Here is a 25,424-nt window from a genome sequence, read left to right as displayed (position 1 = left end):
GTTCTGTTGATAGAAAGTGCCACGATCGGGTATGAGAAGGCAAACAACAAACCAATTGATCATCCAGCATTTTGCTGCTGTTGCTTGCAATCTTTTACTTTTAAAAAATGAGGGTCTCACATACTCTGTAGAAGAAAGATGCAGCACTTTCAGATAGATAGTTTTGATCCAGCCACTGTGGCCTGCTGTAGTATAGTTTCCCTTGCATACAAATGAGGACAATCAATTTTAATCCACAAAAGCCGGAGTCATTCGATGCCACAAAAGTTGCTTATAGGGCTCAAAACAAGACCATCAATATCACTTTAATGGTTCAAGGAAGGAAGGAAGCAAGAGAATTCATATATATACACATACCCAAAACTGAACACATTACACACAAGAGAGAGATTTCTGCAAGTGTTTCCTCCTAGGCCTTGGCTGATAAATCATCCAAAGAAGCTTTACTGTCTGGAAGAACTGTACTGCAGCAGCTGTTTTGTACGTTTATTGAAAGTGTGAGCTCAATCAATAATTTTATTTGCCAAGCTTAAAGGGTCACCCCCCTTCTATAAATGTTTTCCAGAGGAAGAGTAATCAGATGCACTCTGAAATACGAAATTAGAATGCCTAAACAAGCCCAATTGAGCTGCTGACCTTTTGAGAACATGTTATTGTCGCTGATAGGTCTGCATGTTGTAGTGTTTGGAATTGTCCTGTCTGAAGATCGTCCTGGCTAAAGCAAGTGGCTGATAGATTACAGAGACTTTCAGGTTACTCTGAAGAGGATCGGCAGGTTAAATGTCTGTATCATCCATCTGATTTAATGTTGTGGCTGTTGATGAGTTTCCACCGATTTAAGAACATTAGTTTGCAGAGACTGTTGATCGAGTTGGTCGTTGCCAGTGCCACTGGAGTTATTCTTTCGATAGGTATTGTTATAGAAAAGGCTGTTGCTGATGTGTCTTTTTCTGGATTTATGGAAATCTTGAGAGCCGTTGTCCTTTAGGCAACTCTGGAAAAGGAAATAAAGAAACTCTGAGATTAGAGTATATCATGTGAAAAGAAATGCTGATTTAGCTCTTTAATGTTTTGATAAGATTGTTATAAAACTAGGCCTGCCGCACGGTACCTATCTATGGCTCATTCCGCACATGGAGAATAATGCACTTTCAAACTGCTTTCAGTGCTCTTTGAAGCTGTGCGGAATAGCAAAATCCACTTGCAAACAGTTGTGAAAGAGGTTTGAAAACGCATTATTTTGCGTGTGCGGAAGGGGCCTATGAGTAAGCCCTGGTGATCTCATAGCTGGTTTCGTTTTCATTCATCCCCTCCCCTTGAAGCATGATTCTCAAAACTTACTTTTGCTTCATTTTCACTGAACCACCCTTTATCCAATGTGCTGATTCCAGTTTAACGGCTTCAAAAAATCCAGTTTGTGGATCAGGGTCATCATCACTATGGTAAATTACGAGTGTGGTTGGTTGCTGGGCTTCGGCAACTCATGGAATTTATTATACTTTATCAGCAGCAAAAACCACAACTCCACATACTACGGTGTATTATTTTGTCTAACCAAATTTATAGCTGGGCAGAATTTGCCAGTTTTGCAGTCTGTTTCATCCAAATGATATTAAGACCCATCCCCCTTTGTGATCATGTACTTGTGATCATGTGATCGTGTGCTCGGCAGAGGCCAATTTGCTGGTGGTTCCTGGCCCCTCAATGATGCGGCTGGCCTCCACACGGGCCAGGACCTTTACGGCCCTGGCCCTGGCCCCGGCCTGGTGGAACACTCTTCCTCCAGCTGTCCGGGCCCTGCGGGACCTTGGTGAATTCCGCAGGGCCTGCAAGACTGAGTTGTTCCACCGGGCCTTTGGAGTGTCCAGTCGCTGAGGTGCCCCCCCCCCTTCTTTGCTTTGCTCCTTGGCTCTTTTGCTCCCTATCTTTTATAATTTATTTTTGCATATTTATTGGTATTTTCAGGGAGGAGTCCGGCCGCTCCCTTCTTTTTGGGGTGGTTTTAAAGGAATTGGGTTACGGGACGCCATTACTATTGTTATTGTTTTTGACCGCTGTTTAAATGGTTTTAATGGTTTTAATGGATTTTAGTATATATGGTCACTATTGTGACCCTTGTTATATATTGTATATAGATAGTGTTGTGCACCGCCCAGAGCCCCTTGGGGATTGGGCGGTCTATAAATTTAAATAATAAATAAATAAATAAATAAAAATACTTGTAGCTGCTGTTAGAACACCACCATCATTTTAAAGTCATTTAAAAATGTTACAAGGGCTTTATCCAGATTGGGCCTGCAGCATGTCACTCTTCTTTACATCTATGCCTTTTCAAGTGCTGAACAATTTTGTGTGTGCGGGAGGTTTGCAGCCATTTCAAGCTGGCGATAAGGTGTGCAAGGAGGAGGGCCCAAGAGCATCTCAGCCTGCTGTGCCACAGGCCCAATCAGTACTGGATTCTTGCGCCATTTCTAATTGATGCCATTATGTCTGGTTGGGGCTGAAGACATTTTGGCTTGTCCAACTTCATTTTCTGGTTTCCTTGCGTACAATTCCCCCAGCTTTCTCTCATGCCTATCTTTGGGCCTTTCCCCACTTACCTTAAGCCCCGGGCTACTACCTCGGCACTCCCCACTGAGAGGGGCGGCGACAGCGCAGCCGCCCCGAAGCTGCTGCTGTCGCGCCCCTCAGCACGCAGCATCCCAGGCGCTCTTCTTAACGGCTCCTTTTGATGGCCTTGCACAGAGTGCGGGGTCATGGGGACGGCCGGGTGCGCGCCTGGGATGCTGCGCACTGAGAGCAGCGTGCGGCATAGAGGGGAACGACGAGAGTGGGGAAAGGCCCTTTCTGCTTGCTGCTGTCCAGCAGCAATTGTAATTGTGGCTGATATGTTTGTTTGAAATCACTGTTTGTGGTGAAGTGGGAAGGACATGCGACTTGCCCTCTTGGATGACACCAAACGATCCATCAAAGAGATAGAGTCAGAGCAGTCGAGAAAGGAGGCTCAGTGCCTTGACCCCTCTATCTCTCTGACTCTCTAGTCAAGTCCCCCTCTGGAATCTGAGGTTAAGAGACAGTGCACAATCCTTCATTTTTAACAACAGGTAAATCTAAGATTATATCTGATTGTATCTGATATGTTCTCATTATCTTTTTCTAAAGCAGGATTAGAAGCCAAATTTAAACCTTACTCTCTATTCAAAGGCCACTTCTCCAATAGTTCTGTAACTGTTTTAATTAGCTGTCAACTAAAAAAACACCCTTAAGCAATCAGAGTTCACCAATAATTGAGAGTTCTCTCAGAACTCTCTCAGACCCACCAACTTCTCAAGGTGCTCGTTGAGTGAGACTCCTTAAGGTAGAGGAAAGCAGATTATAAAAACAATAATTCTTCTTCTACAGTTGAAAGGATCCATGGAGAAGGGGGTATTATTTGGCTTAAAGAGGACATATGCCTTATGGACACAATTATCCCTTTGGCAAACCCCCAAATACCAAATTCTAACTGATTAACTTTTTGCTCCTGGAACATACTGATTGCTATCAATACTGCAAACAGTATGAGATTGTTACCAGGAAGAGTTAGAATATTGGTATACCAGTCTACTGTTACAATAGGTGTGGCAGGTTCTCTAAATTCCCAGCTTTCATTTAAAATGTTTGTAGCTCCTTCCCATGTGGAGATACAAGAAAAATAGCATGTGTTTGTAAGGAAAAGAGCTATATACTTTTTCTTTTTAAAAAATGGAAGTTGGGAATTTAGGGAGCCTGCTAGACATATCGGTTCAACGGTATAACAATAAAATGATATTCTTGTGCCGAGTGGAGTTTGTTTAACTGCAAAAGTCCTTGTGGCCCCGGGAGAGAGGTGGCCACACCTGGGGAATTGGAGCAAAGAAATTTAGGGAAACCTGTTGTGTGGAAGCCCTTCCAATGTTGGAAGCATCTCTGAAACATGAGTAAAGATGAGCCATCCCTAGATAGGGAGCCTTACATAATCCCTTTTCAAACCTGTATAAAGCATAGGAGCATAGAATTGTGTATGCTTAAGAATCTCTCTACACATAAGAACCCCCCCCCCAAAAAAAAACAGGGTGCCAAATCATGTTCCAATTAATGTACATGGTTTGGGATGGAGCTCTGCGCTGTGATTCTTCTCCCATGCACAGAGACATCTCTATCATTTTCCCTGAAAAACGCTACGTATACTAGTTCCAGTTCTGAAACACTGTCAGTATGATGTCATAATAGATCCAGATTTTGCCATCGATGAGCCTTTAAATTCACCAGGAGGTCTGCAGACACACATAATAACTTACAAGATGGTAACAAATATATTAAACTGCAAAAAGCTCTTTCTTGAGATCTAGGTAATATTAAAGATTAATGACAGCTAATTTAGTGTCTCTAGGTCTTTACTTCTGTGGAGGGTTATGTCACGTATAATTTTTCATTTAGATGGTCATCTCTAGCATAAGGTTCAGAGGTTTTTTTTTTCCACCACAGAGCTTCAACTGCAAATGATGCTTACAGGTTTTTATATGTGGAGAAAGAGATTCTTTTTATAATTGATTTTTTTCACAATATTTTGAATTCTGTGCAGGAAACTGAGATCTTCTGTTAGTTCCTCTGCTCCAGATTAGAAAGTTCTTTCTTTTAAAACATATCCAGTCACACCCCTTTGGTGGATGACACTCAGTATTGCAAAAGTTTGCCCATCTCAAAAACACACAACAGAGATGGAGAAGCGCAACCAACCTGCCCACCAATGGCATTGGGACGTGGCCCAGGAGGCTGCTCCCTCCTTCCCACTCCTGGGGTGGGGGGGGGGAGGTCATAAGAACATAAGAACATAAGAACATAAGAACAAGTCATCTGGATCAGACCAAAGTCCATCTAGTCCAGCTCTCTGCTACTCGCAGTGGCCCACCAGGTGCCTTGGGGAGCTCACATGTAGGATGTGGACGCAATGGCCTTCTGCGGCTGTTGCTCCCGATCACCTGGTCTGTTGAGGCATTTGCAATCTCAGATCAAGGAGGATCAAGATTGGTAGCCATAAATCGACTTCTCCTCCATAAATCTGTCCAAGCCCCTTTTAAAGCTATCCAGGTTAGTGGCCATCACCACCTCCTGTGGCAGCATCTTCCAAACACCAATCACACGTTGCGTGAAGAAGTGTTTCCTTTTATTAGTTCTAATTCTTCCCCCCAGCATTTTCAATGTATGCCCCCTGGTTCTAGTATTGTGAGAAAGAGAGAAAAATTTCTCTCTGTCAACATTTTCTACCCCATGCATAATTTTGTAGACTTCAATCATATCCCCCTTCAGCCGCCTCCTCTCCAAACTAAAGAGTGCCAAACGCTGCAGCCTCTCCTCATAGGGAAGGTGCTCCAGTCCCTCAATCATCCTTGTTGCCCTTCTATGCACTTTTTCTATCTCCTCAATATCCTTTTTGAGATGCGGCGACCAGAACTGGACACAGTACTCCAAGTGCGGTCGCACCACTGCTTTATATAAGCCGTCTTCCTTTTTCCTTTACCCCCAACTTGCCACCTAGCCTGATTTGGGGTGGGGGGGAGAAGGTGCATGGTATCTTCCTGCTGCATTGCATCAGGCCATGGTGGCAAACCTATGGCACTCCAGATGTTCATGGACTACAATTCCCATCAGCTGCTGCCAACATGACCAATTGGCCATAGCTTTGGACCCCCTGGACCAAACTTCACAAAACCTGGGTGGTATCAGTAAGAGACTCTCCTGATGATACCTCCCAGGTTTGGTGAAATTTGGTTCAGGTTGTCCAAAGTTATGGACTCTCAAAGGTGTAGCCCCAATCTTCTATTAGCTCCCATTGGAAACAATGGAGGATGGGGGCACCCCCTTTGGGAGTCCATAACTTTGGACCCCCTGAACCACACCTCACCAAACCTGGTAGTATCATCAGGATAGTCCCCCAAACAATCCCTGAAAGTTTGGTGCTGCTAGCCTAGACAATGCGCCCCCTGCAGGCCAGAAACCGAAAAACACTAAAAATGTTTTCAAAACCCACAAACGGGTGGGTGGAGCTTCGGACATGAATGGAGGGGTTGAACCGGAGGAACCCACCCCCCTTACCTACGTCCTTGTGTGGCGGTCTCTGTGATACAGTGGAGGGGGAGCAAGAAGGATGGCTACCATGTTCCCACATCCCCACACTTAGGGTTTCCCAAATCCTTGGGCCAGCCCTGGCAGAACCATCACTGTGTGTAACTGCATGATCGTACCACAGGTTTTTCCTCAGAAGATCTGAAGTGACACAGGAACTGATAGGGCTCATTTCACCTCCAAAGATTCTAGCTTGTTAGATAAAAAAGTTGTTGCCTAGAGGTAGGCTCAACTGCTCATAATAGGCCGTTTGCTTTCATTCTCCAGCCCAGACATAATGATTCCTGCGAGGCCGTGTTGCAAAATTGCATCCCAAAAAATCTGGTTCAACCCAGAATACACTTACACATGAGGAAGTGCATGAGTCATGATCTCCAAAGTACTCAGAAATAAGTTTCATTTTGTTCAGTGGGGCCTTATAACTACCCTGTTTCCCCTAATATAAGACATCCCTGGAAAATAAGATGTAGTAGAGGTTTTGCTGAAGTGCGAAATATAAGGCATCCCCCAAAAGTAAGACGTAGCAAAGTTTTTGTTTGGAAGCATGCCTGACGAACAGAATGCAGAAATATAAGACATCCCCTGAAAATAAGACATAGCGCATCTTTGGGAGCAAAAATTAATATAAGACACTGTCTTATATTCGGGGAAACACGGTAAGAATTTGTTCCGAGGACTGCAACCTGTTTTAAGGATTGTGTTTTCAATGAGGCCAACAAATATGTTGGAAATAAACTGAAAGAACTCACGCAGGCAACAAAAATGAGCAGCAAGTAGAAAAGTCCAAGCGAGCACAACAACGCAAGTTCTGCTCTGTGCTTTGTAAATGTTGCTTCTTCTAATTGCGGCGGACAACCTGGAAGGCAAAAAGGTACATTCATTTAAAGATGTCTGGAATGAGTTAATATGCATTTGGGGGTGGGGGGTGGGGGATAACCCGAGCCACTCATACTATACCTTTTACTATTAATGTAATAGTATTACTTTCATTGTACTTTCTAGCTGATGTTTCCAAGATGCACTTATATTTCCCACTGTTGTAATTTGTTGCATTTTCAATCCTCAGAGAATACCACTTGCTGTTGGAAACCTCTGAAGATGAATTAAGTTGTCTTGAATAATTCTGATCCTTATTGTACTGCAGCTTCTCCCATCCTGTCTTTGATAAGCCTCCATCTTTTTCATCGATCTGCAAAACATTGGCATGTAATGTCAGCAATTAACCATAGAGTCCTAGGCATTTATGTTCACTTGCAAGAATCAAGTATGCCACTATTTTATAACCTGCATTCTCTTCCATGTTTCCAATATGCACATACAACACACAGAGGTTTCAGTGCTCATATAAATATTTATTTATTTATTATTAAACTTATATACTGCCCTCCCCAGAGGGCTCAGGGCGGTTCACAACGAGTAAATAAATAGCACACACCATACAATAGGTGGTGGTGTACATTAAAATACAGTGTCCAATCATAAAACGTTTCAAACAACAACAGCAACAGATGGCGTCCAATAATTAAAACTCCCCTAAGAGGGAAACAGCAGGGCCCCAGTTGTTAGAAATAAAGGGGGGGAGAGGAGGGGCATCAGCGGCTCCCCCAAACCCCAAAAGTATCTTGCATTAAAGCCAGTGGCGTACTGTTAATGGGGACATGTGGTATTCCATGTCCCTGGGTGCACGCTGTTTCGTCACGTGGGGGGGGGGCGCCAGGCGGGGGGCTCGGCGGGACCTGCCCGAGCTGCCTGCCTGGGTTCCCTGCCACCAAGCCCCACCCCCATCCTCCCTTCTGGCTCTGATAAGTGGGGTGCAGGGGGATCACAGGGAGCCGGTCATGCCCCCAGGTGCCATCTAGGCGCAGTATGCCACTGATTAAGGTATCCTTAATCTGGTTGCTTTTAAGTCTGGACTATAAAGTTTATATTGACTTTGTACAATTGCAATGAATATTCTGACCGGTTGTGTTTACAACAGAATGTTTTGACCAGTTTTTTTTAAAATCACAATACAGACAAGAAACTTCTTCAGCCTATTTGAATCCCTTCCTGATCCTTCTCTCTGTATGATAGTGGCAGACTTCCTCCTGGAAATTACTAAATGCCAGTAGATTTCCTTCGACCTAGCATTTATTTCCTGTATTGTATATGCTTTTTAATCCGTTGTTTATTATTGTTGTACTGTTGTCTATGCCAATAAAGGCTTGCTATGAATTATTTGAATCCCCATCTTTTTAAAGCCTTCTGGCACCTTGTGAATCCTAATACGGAGCGGTTGCAAACACAAAATGGGAGGTGGAACCTACCATAAAATGTCCAGGAGTTAGGTCACTCATAACTCGAACAGTAACACTTTGGGGTTTCAGGTAGAAACGCTTTTTAACTGGATGCCTTTTAAAATGGAAATAGCAGGATGCCTTTTAAAATGAATTAGCTTCAATCACATAGTGGAGATCCTTGTGCTACGGAGCCACTCCTGCCGAAGCAACTTTTCAAAAATCTGTCAGTCAGAAGCCCTGCTGGGCAAAAGCCTTACCTGGCCCCACCCCCTTTTAAAAAACGATTGGTGGGTGCCAGAAAGGTGTTAGGGGGCGTCCAGTGTGAAGTTTCATTCTGGACCCATCTATCTACTATCTCAAAACTGGCACCCACCCTTTAGAGGTGGCCAGGATAATGTCTATTGAAGTCTAGCAATCTGGGCCTCTGGTAAAAGCACAGCCACGCAACTGGAAAGCGAAAGAGGCGAATAACCAGCTGTCACACTGGTCCCGAGGTCTTGTCTCTTCCATTACAAAGTCCACGGTAAAGGTGCTGATGGTGGAGTTTCTAGAAGTTCGGATTGACAGCTTTCGAAAACGACGGTATCTTAGCACGTTCGAGGGCGCATGTGAATGGCAATAAATAATTGTTTCTGTTCTGTATACAGTAAATATAGGAGGAGCAGCAGTGGCGTAGGAGGTTAAGAGCTCATGTATCTAATCTGGAGGGACCGGGTTTGATTCCCAGCTCTGCCGCCTGAGCTGTGGAGGCTTATCTGGGGAATTCAGATTAGCCTGTGCATTCCCACACACACCAGCTGGGTGACCTTGGGCTAGTCACAGCTTCTCGGAGCTCTCTCAGCCCCACCTACCTCACAGGGTGTTTGTTGTGAGGGGGGGAAGGGCAAGGAGATTGTAAGCCCCTTTGAGTCTCCTGCAGGAGAGAAAGGGGGGATATAAATCCAAACTCCTCCTCTTCTTCTTCTTCTTCTAAATGTAGGGGCACATGTAACATAAACAAGAAGAACCCAGGCAATACTGCCTGTTTGATTTACTGGGGAAATAAAAAATGTATAACTATAGGCATAGATCTCTATCTGGATGTTCTCATTCTGAATTCATACAAATGTGATGCACTTTGGAGGAGTTCTCTTCCTGCCTTTTCCAATGACAGTTCTCTTTAATCGCCAGGCAATATGCTCTCCCCTGAACAGACTTCCCTTCACAGCTGAACAGCCCTGTAATAATTTTTTGCCTAGGGAGACATCTAGTGGTAAATTGTCAGTTTTGGCAGCAAGATCTATCTTCACACAAGTTAAGGGGGTTTTGCTAGCAAATTGTTCTTTAATTGTGTGCATGTAAAGTGCTGCCAAGTCCCAGTCCTGAAATTGCCTTCGGGATTTATCTTCCCCCCCTCCCAGTTCTGGACTGTGATGCCATAAAGTTTCTCATTTGCTTTTTTTGGCAATATTTTATATAAACGTTAAAAGCTTTCTTATGCTGCTTAATTACCGGAAAACCTCAGAATCAATTTAAGAATTTGCATAACTTCTCCCCATACCTCCCTGTAATTTCAAGTAATCAGTAAATATTCAGAGTTAAGAATGAAAGGGTGCACACTTGTTTGTTTCTTTCGTCTCAAAGCTATTTAAGAGCACGTAAGCTATTTAAGAGTACATAACCCACCTCTTTGATTGGGCACCTAACAAATTTACATTAACGGATCATATTACAATCAACTGCCAATTTGTGACATAGAATCCAAATGATGACAACCTAAACTTTTGCCTCTTTTGCACGAAAGGTCTTGGGATAGTATGAGTTGACCTCAGTTATCCATGATCCAATTGCATCATGGTTCAATTACCGTAATACGCTCTATATAGGCTTGCCTTTCAAGACTGTTCAGAAGCTATAATTGGTCCAAAACCCAGGAACAGCAATGGCTCTATACCCCGTTTCCCCGAATATAAGACATCCCCTGAGAATAAGATGTAGTAGAGGTTTTGCTGAAGTGCGAAATATAAGGCATCTCCCAACAGTAAGACGTAGCAAAGTTTTTATTTGGAAGCATGCCCGACGAACACAACACAGAAAAATAAGACATCCCCTGAAAATAAGACATAGCGCATCTTTGGGAGCAAAAATTAATATAAGACACTGTCTTATTTTCGGGGAAACACGGTAGTTCTGCAAACTCACCCTGTTCACCGTTATATCATGGAATTACTATTAAACTGGGCCATACAGCATATTATCTTAGTTTACTGATTGACCCTAAACAGAGGCCCCTTCTGCACACGCAAAAGAATGTGTTTTCAAACCACTTTCACAAGTGGATTTTGCCATTCCGCACAGCTTCAAAGAGCACTGAAAGCAGTTTGAAAGTGCATTATTCTGCATGTGCGGAATGAGCCAGAGATGGGTTTTTACTAGGGCCAGGTGCAATGTTTTCCCTTCAGCTCTGCACTTTGGTAGATTTAATAAAACACCATATTCTGTTAGAGTTTGTAACTGAATGTAAAACAACTGTTGAAACTTTGGAACATATTTTATTTGATTGTCCGAAGTATGATGTGTTTAGGAAGGACTGGTTTTTTTATTAGCCAAACCTAACAATAATAGGAAGCTGAATGTTACAAATACTTAATGGGAATGATTTCCAAGTTCTACAAAGTACTGAGAATTTTTGGGGGTTAGTTTTACAGAAGCGATTGTTCTTATATTCTTTTTTGACAAGAATGCCTAATAAAGGTTGACTGACTGACTGGACCAAAACACTGCAGCAAAGTTACTTGACTGGTGAATTACTGGAAAAATAAGTTCCTGGTCTTGAAAGGTCCTTTCCACACAAGCCCCTGAAAACATTTTGCAAACTTTTCAAAAAACCCCCCCCACCTCCATTTATCCGCACTCACCCCCTCAAAAATCTTCCTGGCTGTCATTTTGTGGCTATGGCAGGTTTGTTTGTTTGTTTTACTTCATCTTAGATCCAATGCTGCGTGGTTTGAAAGCCTCATGCTGTGATTCTCTGGGGGTCATGTCTGGATAGCTACATAGACACAATCCCCCCGAAATAAAAAAAAAAGATGTAATTACAGCACAAGATGGCCAGCACAAGCTCAGAAAATTGCGCCGATGAGGAAGTCCAGGGACTGCCAAGCAGCATGGGAAACATTTTAAAGATGGGGCTGTTTCCCTGGGTGCACATAGACCTGGGCGCTGGCACCAGCTCTGGGTGGTAGGCCTGGATGCTGCCATCGGCTCTGAGCAGTAGACCTGGACACCGGTGCGAGCTCCAGGCAGTAGACCTGGATTCTAGGTGGTAGACTTGGGCACCTGTGGGGTGTCTCTCTCTCTCTCTCTCTCTCTCTGTGTGTGTGTGTGTGTGTGTGTGCGTGCGTGCGCGCGCGCGCAAAAAAATCAGATTTTTGTTTCCAGGCTCCATTTTTCCCAGATACGCCTCTGTTAAAGAGCAAGTGAAAATGCTTCTGCAAAAGAATCACTTCTAGAAAACCATTTTCAAAAAAAGAATTGCTTGGGAACAGGATGCAAATAAAAAGTTTTCAGGCAGGAAATAAAACGTTTTGGACTAAAAAGCACGTGGAACTCAGTGGAGGAAAAGGTTTTTTTTCCTGCCTCAAAACATTTTATTTGGTTTGTGCGTAAAGATCCATGCTGTCTATCTGTCTGCTTCCAGATGCAATTCAGAACACTGTTTATTAGCTAGAAAACCCTAAATGGTCTGAGACTTAAAAGACAGTTTAAAAGGCACTTAAAGGACCCCCGTCTTCCATACGAACTGCTGCTAACTGGGGGCCTTTCCCCACTTACCTTAATCCCCCCTACGCCGAGTGCTGCTCTCAGCGCGCGGCATCCTTGGCGCGAGCCCGGGCGTCCCCACAAGGCGCCGTTTAAAAGAGTGCCAGGGATGCCGCGTGCTGAGGGGGCGCAACAGCGGCAGTGTCGGGGTGACTGCGCTGTTGCCCCCCCTGTTGTGGGGAGTGCCGGGGGACCCCGCGTTACTTTCGGAGCGTGGGGCTTAAGGTAAGTGGGGAAAGGCCCTAAGATGAGCTACAGAGTTTCGGCTGCGCATACCCCCACTTTTGAAAGTAAGATGGGTGAGCACCAAAGCAAGTTATTTTCGGTTGTGGCACTTCTGTTGTAGAATTCCCTGCTAACATAGATTTGTGTAGCACTGAACCTTCTGAGCATCAGACTCTAGGTAAATATGCCCCACCCACCCCCTGCCTCGGACTGTTTCTATGCTGCATTTGCTTGATTTACTTTTTATGATCTCTTTATACTACCTCTTTTTTTTGTTTCTGTGTGCTGGTGTTGATATTCTCTTGCTGCCATTTACTTAATGATCTTTAATTTATACTGTTGAAAGCTGTCCCAAAAGCAATGTGCTAAATGGGTAGGGTATAAATATTTTAAATAAATAGTAGAATAAGGTTTAAGAACCCATGTTCATACGGTGGATAGAATGAGAACATTACACATTACAAAGAACATGGCAGCCCTGTGCTTCCCCTCCCCTGTGTCTCTCTAGGAACGGGGACTCTTTCCCATTAACCCTTAGGGCGACTCTCCGAAGGAGGCTGAGAGGACTCAAGCCACGCAGAGCCGCAGTACAAGGACAAAAGAGCTGCATGCGGCTCCGGAGCCGCAGGTTGCAGACCCCTGATCTAGTTTAACTGACCCTCCGTCATCTTTGACATCATTGGGTATATTGTTGGGCACTTGGGGAAACCCACAAATTTCCATATGGGTTTCCTCAGTGAGCCAAATAGCACTCCTGGACATTTCCGGTTGGAGAATGGAATAGGGAGGTTGCTGAATCCCATACTTCATGTACCCCATAGTTATATTCCAAATTAGACACCGCATACATGGCAGCTGAGGAACTCACACGTGGCTGTTATCAGCCCTGGGCCAACTAGCAGCCACTTTGCTTGAGCTTGTTCACTTATGAGTTAACATTCTTACAATCAGCATCTTCAACTGGCTTAGGACAAATGTGCTAGACGAAATAAGAATGGGAAATGTCTACTGAAATCAAAGCGGATGTTGATGTGGACCATTATGAGTGAACACATCTCATACTGTGATGGGCCCTATCTTATCTCCTCATATCTAACTGAGCTGGGGATAATTAGGAAAGGAGTTGATAATAAAACTGCAAGGATTGTCATGCCCTTATATAAAGCCGTGGTGCAACCGCACTTGGAGTACTGTGTTTAGTTCTGGTCGCCACATCTCAAAAAGGATATCGAAGAGATAGAAAAAGTGCAGAGAAGGGCAACGAGGATGATTGAGGGATTGGAGCACCTTCCTTATGAGGAGAGGCTGCAGCCAGTTTGGGACTCTTTTAGTTTGGAGAGGGAGACATCTGAGGGGGGATAATGATTGGGAAGTCTATAAAATTATGCATGGGGTAGAAAATGTTGACAGAGAGAAATTTTTCTCTCTTTCTCACAATACTAGAACCAGGGGGCATACATTGAAAATGCTGGGGGGAAGAATTAGGACTAATAAAAGGAAACACTTCTTCACGCAACGTGTGATTGGTGTTTGGAATATGCTGCCACAGGAGGTGGTGATGGCCACTAACCTGGATAGCTTCTTTATAAAAAGGGCTATGGAGGAGAAGTCGATCTATGGCTACCAATCTTGATCCTCCTTGATCTGAGATTGCAAATGCCTTAGCAGACCAGGTGCTCTCAGGAGCAGCAGCCGCAGAAGGCCATTGCTTTCACATCCTGCATGTGAGCTCCCAAAGGCACCTGGTGGGCCACTGCGAGTAGCAGAGTGCTGGACTAGATGGACTCTGGTCTGATCCAGCAGGCTAGTTCTTATGTTCTTATGTTCTTATGCAACTGTTGTCCTCTCAGATCCATTTTATTTCCTCACATGCAAACCATGTCATGAAAGATCTTCACCTGATATAGCTGTCGTTTATGTCACCACGATCCACGTTCTGCCCCGTTAATTAACAGGAGCCATTTCATCCTGATTTCCCCATTCCCCACACCACATTTCACCCAGTAGAGATGCAGAATGTTTTATCCATTTGCATGCTAAAAATGAACTTATTATCATACTGATTACTGGGAATTACTGAAGCGAAATGTTTGCCTGAGGGGAAAAGAATTCCTCTGAGAAGGGCCCTTCTGCCTGTCTTCGTGAAACAGACCGTTGCAAAAACTGAACAGCAAAAGGAATTTGAGAGAGGGCTTGACATATTTACATTCGCTTATGGCAGTGCCACTGGGAAACTTCCAAACTTATAGGTGTTTGTAAAAAAAGTTTTCATCAAGAATGCTGTTGGCTATTTGCCACATTTAGATCGGCGTTGAGGGGGGGGGGGTGTTCAGAGAACAGTACTGCATGTAGAGATGATAGAGACAGACTTTCCAAAGACCAAAATACAACAGAAATATACGCGCTCAAGAACATTTCCTTTAGAAAGTTGCACTATAATCAACATTTTAGAACATTAGGATTTCAGAGGATACGCTGAGGTGTTCAAATGGTAGACAAGAATCTAGGAGACCCAGGCTCAAATCTGCACTGTGCTATGGAAGCTTGCTGGGTCCCCACTGGCCATTCACTCTCACTCAGGGTATGTTACAAGATTGTTGCTGTAAAGATAAAATTAAGCAGGGGGGTTCTCAATCTCGTAATCTGCTCAGGGCAGTGGTGGGATCCAAAAATTTTAGTAACAGGTTCCCATGGTGGTGGGATGTCTAAACTGCATGGCGCATTTCGCCAATGGGGCTAGGGCGGAGGCACCGATCGGCCCAGTGTGGCCGGGCATTCTGTGGGCGGGGCATTCCTGGGCGGGGCTGTGGCAAGGACACAGCTGCTGCACCGGTCCTTGGGCAGGAAACGAATGCACGCAGGCGCAGGCTGCCACGCACGCTGGCGCACCTCCTGCTAGACTGCTTCAAGTTCTGCACACTACTGCTGAGATGAGGGTCGTAACTAAGGCAAAAATCACGTGGCAAAATGACCAATTAGTAACCCCCTCTCGGCACACACAAATAATTAGTAACCTACTCTCAGGAACCTGTGAGAACCTGCTGGATCCCACCTCTTGACCAGGGCCCTCGGAGGAGAAACATGACAGTAAAAATACAAATAAATAAAATATTTGAAAGTATATAAGAGATGGTTTACTTGAGGTGACCAGGGATGATTCCATGCTAGTTATTTTCTGCTGAACTTACGTCATAAATTCACAGAGTTATAGAGAACCCGATGATACCGTTGCCCAAGCAATACATTCCAGTGTTTTCTTCAGGTTTTTTTAAAGGACCCAACTTGTGTTTTTCCTGAGCGTAAATGAAACTGTACGACCAGCCTGTCCAGTGTGTACCGGTGGGGACATTACTGTTGCTGCATCTGGCAGGAAGAGTGATCCAAGAGACTCTAAGACCCTGGTGGCAAACCTATGGCACGGGTGCCAGAGGCGGCACTCAGAGCCCTCTCCGATCGCAGGCATCGCACACATACCCCCCGCATCTAGGCTGGCCTGGGCTGCTGGTTTCAATTATTAGCATTAAACCTAAGACCTAGTTTTGGGGAAGCAGTATAGGTAACCCTGTTAAGCGCTGTTAAACCTCACTGATTTTCATGCGAAGAACTAAAGCGCAATCCTTTACCTGGGAGTAAGCTCGGTTGCTGGCAATGCTGGCTTGCTTCTGAGTAAACCCTCTTAGGGTTGTGATTCACCCGTTGGAAGAGTTGCATGGTTGCTTCAAAGCAAAGCCACCGACTACCACCAACCTTACTCCTGAGTAACGCGTGCCTCGGAGCCAACCACTTTTTCTAAACTAAAACCTCAGTATTCAGTGTTGGCACTTTGCGATAAATAAGTGGGTTTGGGGTTGCAATTTGGGCACTCGGTCTCGAAAAGGTTACCTAAAACTGCCTAGGTGATGGCTCCTTGGAGCCCATTTGTAATGGCTCCTTGGAGCCCTTCTGTCTTTATGTTCAGATAGTATCTGAGCTTGCCTCTTAAATTACCCTCAAATAACATAGAATTTCCTCATTCTCCAGATCTTTGACTCTTCAGACTCCAAGATAAGCAAGGAGGGTGTCACATGCTACAGTCTAGACTTGATGGAGTCAACAAGAATCCTATTGTAGGAGGGTTGGGAAGCCCCCCCACCCTTGCCGCAGCCTTCAGTGGTTGCTGCTGCCTCGCTCAGCAGTATTTGTTTGTTTGTTTAACTCACTTATAACCTGTCTTTCTCTTCAGTGGGGACCCAAAGCAGCTTACATAATTTTCCTCTCCTCCATTTTAACTTCACAACAACCCTGTGAGGTAGATTAGACTGGGAGAGTATGACCGGCCCAATGAGTTTCCACAAATGAGCGGAGATTTGAACCTGGGTCTTCCAGATGTTAGTTCGACACTCTTAACCACTATATTACACTGACTGTCATGAATTTTTCATGTCCTTGTAATGAAGGTACATTGGCATGTGGCGTAGGAGGTTAAGAGCTCATGCATCTAATCTAAAGGAACCGGGTTTGATTCCCAGCTCTGCCGCCTGAGCTGTGGAGGCTTATCTGGGGAATTCAGATTAGCCTGTACTTCACACACGCCAGCTGGGTGACCTTGGGCTAGTCACAGCTTCTCGGAGCTCTCTCAGCCCCACCTACCTCACAGGGTGTTTGTTGTGAGGGGGGAAGGGCAAGGAGGTTGTAAGCCCCTTTGAGTCTCCTACAGGAGAGAAAGGGGGGGCTATAAATCCAAACTCTTCTTCCCTCCATAAATACCAAGAGCACTGGTGGATCAGACTAGTGCAGTGGTGGCGAACCTTTGGCACTCCAGATGTTATGGACTGATGGACTGATGGGAAGGGGACTGATGTCCATGTTATGGACTGATGGGAAGGGGCTGATGGGAATTGTAGTCCATAACATCTGGAGTGCCAAAGGTTCGCCACCACAGGACTAGTGGTTCTTCTAGTCCTGTGGTGGCGAACCTTGGGCACTCCAGATGTTATGGACTACAATTCCCATCAGCCCCCTGCCAGCATGGCCAACTGGCCATGCTGGCAGGGGCTGATGGGAATTGTAGTCCATAACATCTGGAGTGCCAAAGGTTCGCCACCACTGTTCTAGTCCAACATCCTGTTTGCAGACAGTGGCACACTAGTTACTCTGAAGGGTCAACCAACAGGGTACAGATGCCATGACCTTCCCTTGATGTTGCCTTTGAGCACTGGGTTTCAGGGGTTCACTCCCTTTTTGCCAGGGAGATGGCCAAGTGCCAACCCTACAATAGTAAGAAAAATGCAGAACCTTTTGATGGCAAATTAAATGAATATATATATTCAAAAGGTGCTACTACATGACAAAAAAATGCATCCATTTTTTCAAATCCTGCTTGAAAATTTATGGAAATATGTTTTGCCATGTTTTCAAATTTGCAAAATTAGATTTCAGGGGTTTTGGCCGAAGAACATGGATTCTTGTTTTCCATAGAAAACTATCAGGAACAGCTTGCCCTCCTTCCCTGGTCCTGCATGGAAGTTCCAAAACTGAGGGCACATAACTGAACCACCTGGGAGAGCGCCCCCTACTGGGCAGCCCCGTATCTTCACAGCATCAATATGGTGGCCACACAACCAAGCATGTACATGTATTGTCGAAAGCTTTCATGGCCAGATTCAACTGGTTCTGGTGGGTTTTCTGGGCTGGGTGGCCGTGGTCTGGTGGATCTTGTTCCTAACATTTCACCTACGTCTGTGGCTGGCATCTTCAGAGGTGCATCTTGTGGCCCCCCAACAACCCCTTTTCCTGGCAACGCAGCAGCTACACAAAACTCCCCACTGTCCGCGGATCTGTTGTGCAATCTGCTCAGGGGCTTTCCTGATTGGCTGCTGTGTTGTGCTGGGGCGGGAATTTTTTTTAACGTCCACCTTGCAGATCCACGTCTGCACGAGCATGCGCAGAACTACCATATGCAGAAACAGGCTATTAAAGCAAAGGCCCGTTTCTGCTCTGCTTTGTCCCCTCATATCCACGAGAATATGAGGTTTAGCGCTTCTTTGTATTGCCTTTAACTCAGTGAAGCATTCAAAACCGCCCCCACATTGCTTCATATAGACGTGGATCTTAGCTCTGCGAAATTTTTTTTTTAAGGGTTGTGTCTAGCAAGAAGGGAAAGTTTAGACACTGTGTGTAACAGACTTCCCTCTGTGATACACCTCTGAAGATGCCAGCCACAGATGCAGGCGAAACGTTAGGAACAAGATCCACCAGACCACGGCCACACAGCCCGGAAAACCCACCAGAACCAAGCACGTACATGGCTTACAGGGAAAGTTGATGAGGAAGCACTGAGGGTATGTTATATGATAATACGGAATCAAATCAATAGTTGTGGGACTTTATGGGGCTTCTTTCTGCAGTCTCTTTGTAGGTATAATTGTATTTTTAGTGTACGTTAGACAGAAATGGTAAAACTCGTTAAATTATTTCTACACTGTTATCTTTCAATAAATTAACAGACGCTTCTAAAAAGTTTTGTTTTAAGACAAGCATGACAACCTTGATTTGAATACATATATTTTCAGCAGTGTCACAAAAATGGCTTGCCTGGATCCAACAAGTGTTGAGAAACCCCAGCAAAACCTTGCTCGTTTTATAACCTGATCATTAATTCTCTGCAAACAGCAATGCACTCTATACAGTCCCATCGTTGTCATATTTTTTTATAAAAGCAGTCAGAGTCAGAGGTTAATTGCCCACATTTACTGTACAGTTCAGAGTGACCCTGTACAAGACATTTAACCCAAGAACTGTTTGAACTTTACAGTCTGAACTGTTATACTGTTTGTCGGAACTACTGTTTAATGGATCCCTTGAGAGTATTATACACTGTTTATTGATTAGGTCCTCAATAGATTTCTTGTGAAGTGATTAATTCTACAACTCAGTTGCTTAGCTGCACTCTGTCATTTTATCTCTCTCCCGCACCTCACAATGTTTAAAGTGGGATTGAGATCTGCAATTACAGAGCATAGAAACAACCGTGGAAAAGCGAATGATTCTGAGTGTCTCTAGTGATTTCGAGGGACTTACCGCTTTAGCGTTAGATTGTAGCACAGAAGAGGCATTGTCCAACCAGAGTATTAGGATCTTAGCAGCCCACTCCAGAAGGCTGCAGGGGCTGGGGATGGCACTAGGGGATGGCACTCTAGGGCAGTGGTGGCAAACCTTTGGCACTCCAGATGTTATGGACTACAATTCCCATCAGCCCCTGCCAGCATGGGCAATTGGCCATGCTGGCAGGGGCTGATAGAGCCAATGATCCATAACTGTCTGGAAGTGGAGTTCTGCAACTATAGGATAACCTGTTCGGTCCGAATCACCTCCAATTTGGGCAGATTCAGACCGAGCCAGGTCCAAATCAATGGCATCTGATTCGGCATCATTACCGAATCGGGCCTCAGATGGCCCAACTCATTTTTTTTAAAGCCCTCCAATGAAAAAAACCCTTCCCTCCCAAGTCCCCAACAAAAACCTTCCCTCCCTCTGCCCCAAGTGTGCCCCTTGCTTGAAGTGTGTTGCAGAATGGCTTCATTTTAAGAGGTGGAGGTTCTGTAGGGTTTTCCAGGCTGTGTGGCCGTGGTCTGGTAGATCTTGTTCTTGACAAGTTGCCTGCATCTGTGGCGGGCATCTTCAGAGGTATATCACAGGGAGAAGTCTATTACACAGTGTCCAGTGACTAAGCAGGCTTCATGTGTAGGAGTGGTGGTGAAACACACTAAGCCTCTTCAAGTTCTATGGTGGGAAGACTAGAGAGCCGGGAGATTCTGTGCTCTGAAGTGGCTCCATTGCAGCCAATGGGAAATTTCTGGGGGAGGGCCGTGGGGTGCACATTTCTCAAGGTAAAGCCACAAAACTTTCAGGATATCTTCAGGAGAGTCTCTTGATGACACCATCCAGGTTTGGTAAACTTTGCATCTGGGGGTTGAATGCTATGGGCCCCCAAAAGGGTAGGGCCCATCTCCCAACCTTTCCCCATACTCTCCCTTTTCTTGTGTGCCCAGAGGAAGGCCAAAAACCTCCAGGATCCTTCCAAGGGTGTTCTGCCCAGGGGGACATATGGGGGCAAATGTACCCGGGCGGAGGCCATTTAGTCACGTGTGGGGGCAGAAAATCACCCCCACAACCCTCCTCCTTCCCCCAGGATTTTCACCTGAGTGGTTCCCCCTCGCCCATGGCGGCAGTGGCCCAGACAGGAGAGGCTGCCTGCCCAGCCTCTTCCTGGCGTGACTTGGACGCCTCTAGGTGCAGTGCCGCTGTTGCTGCTGCTGCCGGGCAGCTATTCTGGGGTGGGGAGGATGAGGCAGGGCCAAAGTAGAAGCTCCCTTAGCGACTGAACCCCCAAGCCTCTGCCCCCGCCTCTTGCCTGCCTGCCTGCCTGGCGCTGTCCCCACAGCCTGGACTGGGCACGCGACCGCGGGCAACGAGGGTGCAGCTGGGCACGGGAGGTGCAAAGCCTGGTGGTTCCCATGGCCACTTCCATCCTACCCGACACTGGAGCCAGGGCCAGGAAGACAGCTGGCAAACATGGGAGGCAGGGGCCACAGGAAGTCCGAAGCCACGTCTGGCAGCATACCGATGAATGACCCGGCTGCGAGGGCCTCGGCAGCAGGCAGCATATGAGCAGGCAGCTCAGACACGAGCCGCAGGACCCCCTTGGCCTCGTGCTGTGCAGTGAGCCCATGGTGAGGCCCCCCACCTGAGCCAGAAGCTATGGGGGAGGATGGCTGAAATCAGGCTGGCACAAATGCAGGCTGGGCCCACGGATTAAGAAGGGGGCAGGGCACAAATTGGCTGGAGGGGGTGGCATGAATGTGAGAAGGTAGGGAAGGGTGGCCACCCAGGGGGAGGAGGTGGAAAACTCAGTTCTTGCCCTGGGCTCCATTTTCTGTTGATATACCACTGGATCCTTCATGATCTCAAAGTGGCGATCGGCATTACCCTGGGCCTGTAAGAAAGGGCCAAAAGAGCCAAGCACTGATTTTTCCGCTCCCGGTCATGATCTGCCTAAGTTCACAGAATCTGCATTGCTGTCACATAACCATCTAGCCATATGGGAGAATGTTCTACATGTGAGCCTTTTAATAATGTACATGGGGTGCCAACTCTGGTTGGGAAATTCCTGTAGATTTGGAGGTGGAATTGAGGGAGGACAGAGTTTTGGGAGGCGGAGCTCAGAAGGAATGCAAGGCCATAGAGATGCCCTCCAAAGCGCCCATTTTCTCCAGTGGATCTGGCCTCTGTAGTCTGGAGATCAGTAGTCATTTCAAGAGAGCTCCTTCTTCCACATGGAGGTTGACAACTCTGGTCGTTTCCCCACTTACCTCGACCAAAGGTTGCTGCGCGCTACTCCCAGCGCGCGTCATTTCTGACGCGCTCCCGGGCTTCCCCACGACCACACGGTCATCAAAAGGCTCCGTTTTGAGGAGCGCCAGGAATGACGCGCGCTGAGGGGGCGTGACAGCGGCAGCGTCGGGCGGCTGCATTGTCGCCGCCCCTGTAGTGGGGAGTGCCGGGGGACCCCGCGCTACTTGGGGAGAGTAGCGCGCAGCAGCAGGTAAGTGGGGAAACGACCCCTATCATTTTGTGTGGAAAAGGGCAACACGTTATTTTCAGTTTTGGGGCACATAAATTGGCACCCTGGAAAATCAAAATTCTGGTACACATATACTGGAGAAGAAAGTATGTCCTTAACAGGAGGCCGAAAGATACAACATTCTCCCCAGACATGTGCTACAACATAATGACTGAAGATAGCTTATGATTGTTCCAATTCATACCTCTGTAAATGTATCCAACAATATGTGTACCCTCCACTAGGCATTAAATAATTTTTATTTTATTTTATTGGATTTAATATCCTGCTCTTCCCCAGCCTAACAGCCAGGCTCAGCAGCTAACAAGATCTAAAAGATACGTCAATATTAATACAATCAGTAAATTTTTAAAATATCAACCACAGTCAAAACATTAAAATTCCCGCTCCAGATGGCATTTAATCAATACTTCGAATAATTTTAAAGTGCTAATAGAAAGCCCTATCTGCAATCAGCTTAATACCCTCCTGTCCCATTCTATTTTAAATTCATATTGAACAGGAAGAAGAGGAAGAAGAGTTTGGATTTATATCCCCCCCCCTTTCTCTCCTATAGGAGACTCAAAGGGGCTTACAATCTCCTTGCCCTTCCCCCCTCACAACAAACACCCTGTGAGGTGGGTGGGGCTGAGAGAGCTCCGAAAAGCTGTGACTAGCCCAAAGTCACCCAGCTGGCATGTGTTGGAGTGCACAGGCTAATCTGAATTCTCCAGATAAGCCTCCACAACTCAAGTGGCAGAGCGGAGAATCAAACCCAGTTCCTCCAGATCAGAGTGCAGGAGAGGAGGAATATGAATTTGGGAGGCCAAGAAAGTTGGAAAAACCATAACTGCCTCAACCAAAAGCCAGTGGGACATCTCTGTCTTATAGGGCACTAAACTAAGTTCTTCAGGGCTCTGGTGGCATCTGACAGAGCTTTCCACCAGACAGGGGTTGAGGCCAGACATTCCTGGGGTCAGGGACCACTAAGAAGGTACTTCTGGCAAAGCATGATGCTCTTTGGGGACAGTCCAAGAAAAGCAGTCCTGCTGGTATGTGTAGTTATATATAGGAAATGGAAGGATAGCAAACAATGAACAGGTATTTACCTTATACCAAGAGATTCCCTTGAATGCGACCTGTGGATCATGAACCACTTGACAAGAGAGCAATGCATCCTCATTGCATGTTGCCACAACCTCCATTGTGGCATCAGCATCCCCATAAATCACATGCCAGACTGCAAGGAACAAACAGACGATTAAAATCTGCCAGAAGAGTAATTCAAAACAACAAACTCACCGGTAGAACAGCAAGAGGAGTAGCAATAGTGGACAATTTACCTTGAGTCAGGAGGAGAAGTTGACAGCAACATATTGAAACCCTGAGCATTTTGCACAAGTGGCTGAGATTTGCTCTTTTCAGAAGAAACGAAATGACAGAAGTGAAAGCGACTGATGTATGTTGCTCTTTACAACGTAGGAAACAGATTGTGTGGGATTTCCCAGCTGACATTTCCTAGCTTCAGGGGAAAGTCCCGCAGGCTTTCCCTGATTCTCTCTTGAATGACAACTGATCTTCATCAGGGAGGGAAAAGGCTGGTAGCCTGATCAAAAGGGATGCCCATACTATTGATCGAGTGCCTGGGAGACCAAAGAGGGGACATTTCTTCTTTACCCATGGCAGAGAGTGAAGATCCAACATTACAATTCAAAAGAGAAGAAGGGAGAAAGAAGAAGGGACACACAGAAAGGGATTCATTGGGTGCGAAGAGACATACCGAGTGGAAAAAAGAGGGGTTACTGGACAGATGTGGTATTTGTCAGGTCCAATTCCCGGCTCCTCCACCTGAAGCCTGCTGGGTGACCTTGGACCAGTCACAGTTCTCTCAGAACTCTCTAAGCCCATTTGGAGGCAGGCAGCGGCCAACCACCTCTATCTCTTATCTTGACATCACTGCAAGGTTGCCATAGTCAGCTGGGACTTAGCAACACGCACGAGCCAATGGGGTGGGGGGTGTCCAACACACATGGCAGGGGCATTCCGGGGCAGGGGCATAGCAGGGGTGCAGGGCGCACACGTGCCCAGGGCGCAGTTCCCCCTCGCTCTGGCCCTGTGCACACACACATACAGTTGATAAATGAAGGTGCAGAAAAAGTGAGCTGGAGAACGAGAAAGGAGGTATCTGGTAGAGAAGGATGCAGAGAAACCTGTAGAAACAGAATATGGTGGTAGCAGCAATCACCACAGAAATCTCCCAAATAAATAAAGGTTTTTGTTGTGCTGCCAATCAAACCTCCTTAGACTATCAAAGGTTGGCAGATGCAGAAAAATGCAAAGATAATGGCCCTGTCTTCACAAGCCCCTGAAACTTTTTGCACAAGTTTACAAAATGTTTTCAAAACCCCCCATTTGTCCACACTCACCCCCTCGAAAATACTTCAACGTATTGTCGAAGGCTTTCACGGTTGGAATCACTGGGGTGTTGTGTAGTTTCCAGGCTTTATGGCCGTGTTCTAGTAGCATTTTCTCCTGACGTTTCGCCTGCATCTGTGGCTGGAATCTTCAGAGGATCTCTAGGGGTCGTATCTACGTAGCTACGTAGACACAACCTCCCCCCCAATTAAAAAAATGGAAATACAGTGTGAGATGGACGACATGAGCTCACAAAATGGCACCAACAAAGAAGAAGAAGAAGAAGAAGAAGAAGAAGAAGAAGAAGAAGAAGAAGAAGAAGAAGAAGAAGAAGAAGAAGAAGAAGAAGAAGAAGAGGAGGAGGAGGAGGAGGGAAGAGGAGGAGGAGGAGGAGGAGGAAAGAGGAGGAGGAGGAGGAGGAGGGAGGAGGAGTTGGATTTATATCCCCGCTTTCTCTCCTGCAGGAGACTCAAAGGGGCTGACAATCTCCTTGCCCTTCCCCCCTCACAACAAACACCCTGTGAGGTAGGTGGGGCTGAGAGAGGTCCGAGAAGCTGTGACTAGCCCAAGGTCACCCAGCTGGCATGTGTGGGAGTGCACAGGCTAATCTGAATCCCCCAGATAAGCCTCCACAGCTCAGGCGGCAGAGCTGGGAATCAAACCCGGTTCCTCCAGATTAGATACAGTCTGGGGACTGCAGAGTGGTGCGGGAAACTTTATAAAGAAATCTGCACGGCAAGTGAAAACGGTTCCGCAAAAGAAATGCTTCCAGAAAACCATGTTCAGAAAAAAGTTTGCTTGGAAACAGCATATAAATAAAACATTTTGAGGCAGGAAATAAGCTAAAAAACATGCGGAACTCCATGGAAGAAATGTTTTATTTCCTGCCTCAAAATGTGTTATTTGGTTTGTGCAGAAAGAGCCAGTGTCAGCACTGTGAAAGCCAGTGAGATACAGGG

The 25,424-nt window shown here is 45.9% G+C and overlaps 1 protein-coding gene across 1 annotated transcript; it reads right to left on the bottom strand.

Annotated features, from left to right (window-relative positions):
• Positions 1-345: 345 nt before the first annotated feature.
• Positions 346-23,469, bottom strand: CD83 (CD83 molecule). The gene is made up of 5 exons (XM_048508230.1): positions 23,394-23,469; positions 23,160-23,290; positions 7,102-7,333; positions 6,894-7,000; positions 346-994 (listed from the first exon to the last, which is right to left on the bottom strand). The coding sequence occupies exons 1-5, from the start codon at positions 23,440-23,442 to the stop codon at positions 803-805; spliced, it is 711 nt and encodes a 236-aa protein (XP_048364187.1). The 5' UTR covers positions 23,443-23,469; the 3' UTR covers positions 346-802.
• Between the last annotated feature and the right edge of the window lie 1,955 nt (positions 23,470-25,424).

The sequence above is a fragment of the Sphaerodactylus townsendi genome, linkage group LG09 (assembly GCF_021028975.2).
Source record: "Sphaerodactylus townsendi isolate TG3544 linkage group LG09, MPM_Stown_v2.3, whole genome shotgun sequence".
In the NCBI taxonomy this organism is placed as follows: domain Eukaryota; kingdom Metazoa; phylum Chordata; class Lepidosauria; order Squamata; family Sphaerodactylidae; genus Sphaerodactylus; species Sphaerodactylus townsendi.
The sequence above is the reverse complement of the archived record's forward strand: the minus strand, read 5'-3'. Positions and strand labels throughout refer to the sequence as shown.